This window comes from Chenopodium quinoa, unplaced genomic scaffold, assembly GCF_001683475.1.
Source record: "Chenopodium quinoa cultivar QQ74 unplaced genomic scaffold, ASM168347v1, whole genome shotgun sequence".
Lineage (NCBI taxonomy): Eukaryota > Viridiplantae > Streptophyta > Magnoliopsida > Caryophyllales > Amaranthaceae > Chenopodium > Chenopodium quinoa.
Window position 1 is genome coordinate 1,936 of NW_018745222.1, and position 5,595 is coordinate 7,530.

Sequence of the window (5,595 nt, forward strand, 5' to 3'; positions counted from 1 at the left end):
AGTCAAATATATAGACCTGGTGTATAAACTTACAAATAAAATTCACATGCCATAGCAATCAGCAGCAAAATTGAGTTTAAAAAGATGGGAAAATGATTGATACCTCCCCTTCAATGTCTTAAACATCCTAAAAGTCTAAAACCAAAGTTACTAATTATTTGTTACATTGAATAACATATGAGGCATTGGATCGTAAGGGATGGAGGAGGAAGACTTTGTGGATGACCACACGGAATAATCAATGTTGGTTCATGTAGCCGACCCCACTTATGGGATTAAGGCTTTAATTGATTGATTGAATAACATATGACAACACATTGCATTCTCCCCAAGCAGAAGACGATGCCATACTCAGAAAATGTGACATCCAGAAATTAACAAACAAGTGCTTCACAGAACAATTAATTAAAGATGAAAAAAAATAATAATAAAAAAAAAAAAAAAATACCTAGTTCCTCAGTTTCCCATCCTGCACGCCCTGCTCCTGGAAGCACCTTTCCTGTATCGGCTTCATGAGCTTTTGCACGGAATTTTTTTCTTGAGATTACCAAACTCATCATACAGCTCTCCATCATCCTAAAATATGCAACAATAAACTCAGAATAAACAATACCACAGGTGCTTAAAAAAGCTATTGTAAGCAGATAAATTTTCTCACTTCTGCAGCTTCACGCCGGCGTCGCTTTGTCTCTTCTAACTCTTCCTCGTCAAGTTCCTTGTAGCCACCAGCACGTCCTCCCCTGAAAATCATCAATAAGTATATGGTTAGTAATTTCACTGAATTAACTAAGCGTGGCCTCTACGCAAAAATACTAGAGCATTTTTACAATCCAGTTTTGCTCCTCAAGGCTCATTAATCAAGTTCAAAAAATTTCAAAATATGCTTAATAAGCCTGTTATTTGCAGCATTGTAAATGAAAAGTGAATCCCAGAACTGAAAAAACTGGCATTACTGAACCAATAAAAGATATTTATGTGAAAAAATGTACAGAATCAGAAAGGAGATACTTTCTCAGTGGCCGAAACACAAAACCAAACTATGCTTTGCATACTAATGCAACAACAACAACGAAATTAACTCCCAGCTGTCCTATTAAACAAAAGAATGTTTAAGTCTATAGCTCTACACAGTTACATTTTGACGAAGAAAGTAACAACTCCCAGCTGTCCCACTCTCACTTCCATATAAAATCAGATAAATTTAGCATATGAACCAAACCACCAAATTTTGGACTTTGGAGGCACACTCTTGTAAACCTATCCTTTTCCCAGTTAATTAAGGATCCTCTGACAGGACTAATGGAAAATACTAAAAAGATCACAATTGACAAAACAAAGAATAATTGACAAATGTTCATTATTTGGAATCCCATTTGTAAGGTACCCCCCCCCCCCTTTTATTCCAAGTGAGAAATCCAATTTTCGTTGACTCCTAATTTCCAGCCTTTTTTGCATGTGTCGCAACTAAAAAATTTCACCCACATCTCGCTAGCACCCACTTTCTTCTATCTAATTCCCCCACTTCCCCAATCAAATTATGTTCTTATCATCCTCTTCCTTTGTCTTACACATCATTGGGGCTTTGTGATCATTAACAAGGAAATGGGAAACATTTGTTTTAGTTTTCATACAAATCAGAAACTTTAATCTATACATAAGAATCGTTTGATTTCATTTTTTTTCCACCTTTGTTTTTGGTTAATTATTTTGGTCTTTAGTTGTAGTGGAATAAGAATGGTTATTGGGCAAGAAACTATGTCTCCCAAGATCAAAATCTGCATCTTCATCTTTGGTTTTAGCTAAATCTTATAAATTATTTCTAATTAATTGGATTAATAATTGTTGTGGAACAAGGTTGATAATGGAATGGTGGACTGGGAGAAGGATGTGACCAACCAATGAAAAGAAATGTTGACCTCCCAAACTGCTTTGTAAAAAAGACATGTCGAAAATGGTAGCTGAATTGAGGAGCTAAAATCAGGGCCCTTCAAAACATAATTGTGCAAAATTTCAAATGAAACAGTAAAAAAATATGGAGGGAGAATCAGCTTTTGGTTGTAATATGTTATTGATAATGATGGAGGAGTTAGTTCTTGGGATATTTTGGCTTCTGTTGTCGGACTTGTGGCATTAAAGTCCACAAATTAGCATTATATGATTTGGTAAGTCCAAATCATTTGTTTAATGGGAATAAATGCTTTGCTTCCACATATTCCTAACACTATTGCATATTGTTTAAGCAAGAAAGTGACAGAGAACCAGAAAAGTGAACAATAACAATTTGGGAGATAAAGAGATGGTGATGGGTCAAGCTTTTTAAGCACGGTGAGATGGATGTGGGAAGTACTGGAAGCGAATGGAAAGAGGAACAAAAAAGGGAAAAATCAAGGAGAAAGAAAGATGAATAGACCCTTTCAGCTTAAGGAAAGAGAGAACGCGTGCTAGTTGAGGAAAAAAACGCATGAAAATAATGCGGAAAGAGAGTCAATCACCCAAAATTTGACTTTCTCATCCGATATTAGAGTCAGGGTGCTGAATTTAAAACAAAATGCTATGTTAAGGTACCATTTGAAATAATAATTTGAATAAGGTACTAGCTAAAAAATTGTAATCCATCTTTTAACAATTTTTCCATGTAGAAAAGGTTTTATTAATTAAGAACTTTCAGCTCTTGGTCAAAAAAAATTTAGAACTCAATCAAGAACACGCGAACTCAGCACAAAAAAGGCAGACGTGATAATATGTAGCTGTGTCATTAAATAAGCTTGAGTTTATGGCCTACAATTATTCAATGTCATGCAAAGTTTATATACAAAAGTAACACAACTGAATCGAACACGCAAGATAATTAAGACTCTAAGGAGTACTAAATACGCACAAGTTACCCTATGAATACTGGAGATTCTACAAACATAAGCTGAAATATGAGAAAGTATGTAAAAATAATCAAATTTATTTTTGACCATTAGAAAACAAAGCTTACAGTAACATACCTTACACCACCCTCACTGATACCAGGTTTGTTAGTATTGCAAATGTTGCACTTTGTACGTTTTGCCCAATTAATATTAGCACACCTGCAACATCAGGGAATCAGAGAACTTGAACTGCATGCCACACACCATACCTTTTTTTTTTTTTTTTTTTGAGGGGGGAGGGGGCGTTAAGTAATAACAAAAAGGCATTGAAAAGACATCAAGGGAGCATCACCCACATACAATTGTGATGCTCCATAAAGATTAAGCATTCTAGGAGCAAACAAGCCATTATTATCAGAATACAACAATCATTTCGATACTATCAAGATGAAAATTGGTATAAAAAGTCTTATTGCAAGCAATCCAGCCTTACATGGGACAAGACCAGTCATTTGGACCAAATAGTCCAGCTGTTGGACCAGTTGCAGCTCGTGCATGACCTGCAGCATCAGTAGCTCCACGACCTCTTCCTCTACCACCACCCCCAGCACCACCAGAGGCACCAGCTGGCCGGGCAGTTCCACATCGATTGCAAACACCACGAAAAGCGAAATTCACATTGGTACAACTGTTAATACACTAAACGTAAGAAACTTTGTAATGCTAGAGTACTAGCAAACAATAACCATGTAAAAGGAGCAAGAAAGAGCTGCTCACCAATGTCACATCACAGACCTTGTATTTGGACACATCCAATCACCATCCTGTTGCCATGCTTTTCCAGAAGCATCACCCCGCCCTCTACCTCTTCCTCCAGCCCCATTCAGGTCCACCACATCTCCAACAGGTTCATTAAAATCGCCAGGGACAGCAGCCGGGGCAGCAGCACGTATACCTGCATCCACTGCATCACCCTTATTCTTGGACTGTGCTATGAATACACCAATTACATTTCCATGAAACTCTTTATTATTGAACCATTCGACAGCAGCTGCTGCAGCATGTGGATCTTCATAGGTGATTGTTGCATCACCCTTTGGTTCGTTTGTCACCTTATCATGGTATAACCATATCTTCGGTTGACCAGTTCTTTTATCTTTCTGCAATGAAGATCATCCCAGAAAAATATAAATTAGATTAAAATTTCTATGGTTAAATGAGCTAAATGTTGCAAACCTAATCCTGGCACTATGGAAGATACAACATGCATCATCAGATTCATCACAATATAACAATTCTCCCTACCTTAATCAATCCAATGGTGCCAAAGAATTCAGCCAACATGTTATCATCAGTCCCTTCAGGTAAGTTACAAACATAAATAGACCCATTTGTGGGAACGCCTTTGCCCAAATAGTTTGCCATTAAGCTCCAATATTCATTCAAAATGCCAACAAAGCAACCAGCATCAAGCCCTGTTCGTAAAAATAGGACAATCAGGCCACACATGTGACTTTAGCAGTCAATGCTCACTTTCCCCATAAATTCAAGAAAAAATATACAACATTTTGAGGTCAAAACAGCATAGCTAAAATTATCTTAAAACATACTTCTCTCTACCAGAAAAATTTAGTCACATAATTTATTTTTAGAATGTTAGAAAAAGGTCAAGCATTTTTAGTTTCTAGTATGGTTTATTCTTCTCCTTTCCCAAATGTCTCTATTTAAACCAATTCATAGTGGCGCGCTTTTATTCATCACAGGGTTGTTTTTGTATCCAATGGGCAAATTCGGCATTGTTTCAGGGGGTACTGGAGTACAAAATGAAGGTATTTGTGCTGAACAAAATTAGTTTGATGTCATATCCGATATCCCTAACCATGAGATGGCAAAGTCACCAATGTAACAACTATTTCAAAACAGGACCGAGGGTTTCAAGTGTCAAGGTGCTAAATTTTCGAGCCAAGCCTACCCTTTTCGAGCTCAGCGTGAACCCAACGAGCCTCAAAATCCAAGCATGGCTCAGGCTCGTGGGCTCGATTAGAATCGAAAATTGCAACTCATCAGCAACCAAACTTACTCAATTATCAAATTAGGCTCTAAAATCACATAAAAATCGTATCTTTCAATCAACAACGTAAATTACACATAACAAAATTACAGCAACAAAATCGCTCGTTATAAATTTTCATACTTTCAGTAAATATAGCCAATAGTTAAGTAATCCACCTAAGAAGAACCCTAAATTTACTAAACTGACAATAAAATGAACGAGAGTGCAATTAAACCCTAGATGGTGAAATTTATATTCGATAATTGAAAAAAGAAAAAAAAAAAAAAAAAAAACATTTACCTCAGAAACTTCTTCAATGGAGGAGAACTCAGAGTACGCTTCAATGGAGAAGTCAGAGTACGCTTCAATGGAGGAGAGAGATAGAGAGAGAGGGTGAAGCGTAGAAGTGAAAAGCTCAAAGGGGAAAAAAATGAAAACATAGGAGGATTAGTGACACGTATATAATGTTAACCATCAGATATAAATCGATATCGATGGTCGAAATTCAAATTTACTCGTAAAAGGTTATTTAAAATTTAAAAAAATAACCTTCTTATATACGAAGTATATCCTAGTTCGTATTTATGTTATGTACGGGTTTATCCAAATTATTCATAACTAGATGGAAGCCCGTATGATGTACGGTTTTTATATATAAATCTCATGAAAAGATTATTTTCTTAA

The 5,595-nt window shown here is 36.3% G+C and overlaps 1 protein-coding gene across 1 annotated transcript; it reads right to left on the reverse strand.

Annotated features, from left to right (window-relative positions):
- Positions 1-437: 437 nt before the first annotated feature.
- On the reverse strand, positions 438-5,369 carry LOC110711081 (transcription initiation factor TFIID subunit 15-like). Its single transcript, XM_021889450.1, has 7 exons — positions 5,212-5,369; positions 4,164-4,333; positions 3,654-4,018; positions 3,352-3,546; positions 2,994-3,077; positions 659-740; positions 438-576 (listed from the first exon to the last, which is right to left on the reverse strand). Exons 2-7 carry the CDS (start codon positions 4,281-4,283, stop codon positions 511-513), a joined length of 912 nt encoding a protein of 303 aa, XP_021745142.1. The 5' UTR covers positions 4,284-4,333; positions 5,212-5,369; the 3' UTR covers positions 438-510.
- Between the last annotated feature and the right edge of the window lie 226 nt (positions 5,370-5,595).

Excerpts from the sequence above, each read along its gene's own strand:
- LOC110711081 (XM_021889450.1), bottom strand. The coding sequence starts at position 4,283 with ATGGCAAACTATTTGGGCAAAGGCGTTCCCACAAATGGGTCTATTTAT. Across the intron at positions 741-2,993 it reads ATCAGTGAGGGTGGTGTAAG|GGGAGGACGTGCTGGTGGCT; the intron begins GTATGTTACTGT and ends GATGATTTTCAG. Across the intron at positions 577-658 it reads GCCGGCGTGAAGCTGCAGAA|GATGATGGAGAGCTGTATGA; the intron begins GTGAGAAAATTT and ends TGCATATTTTAG.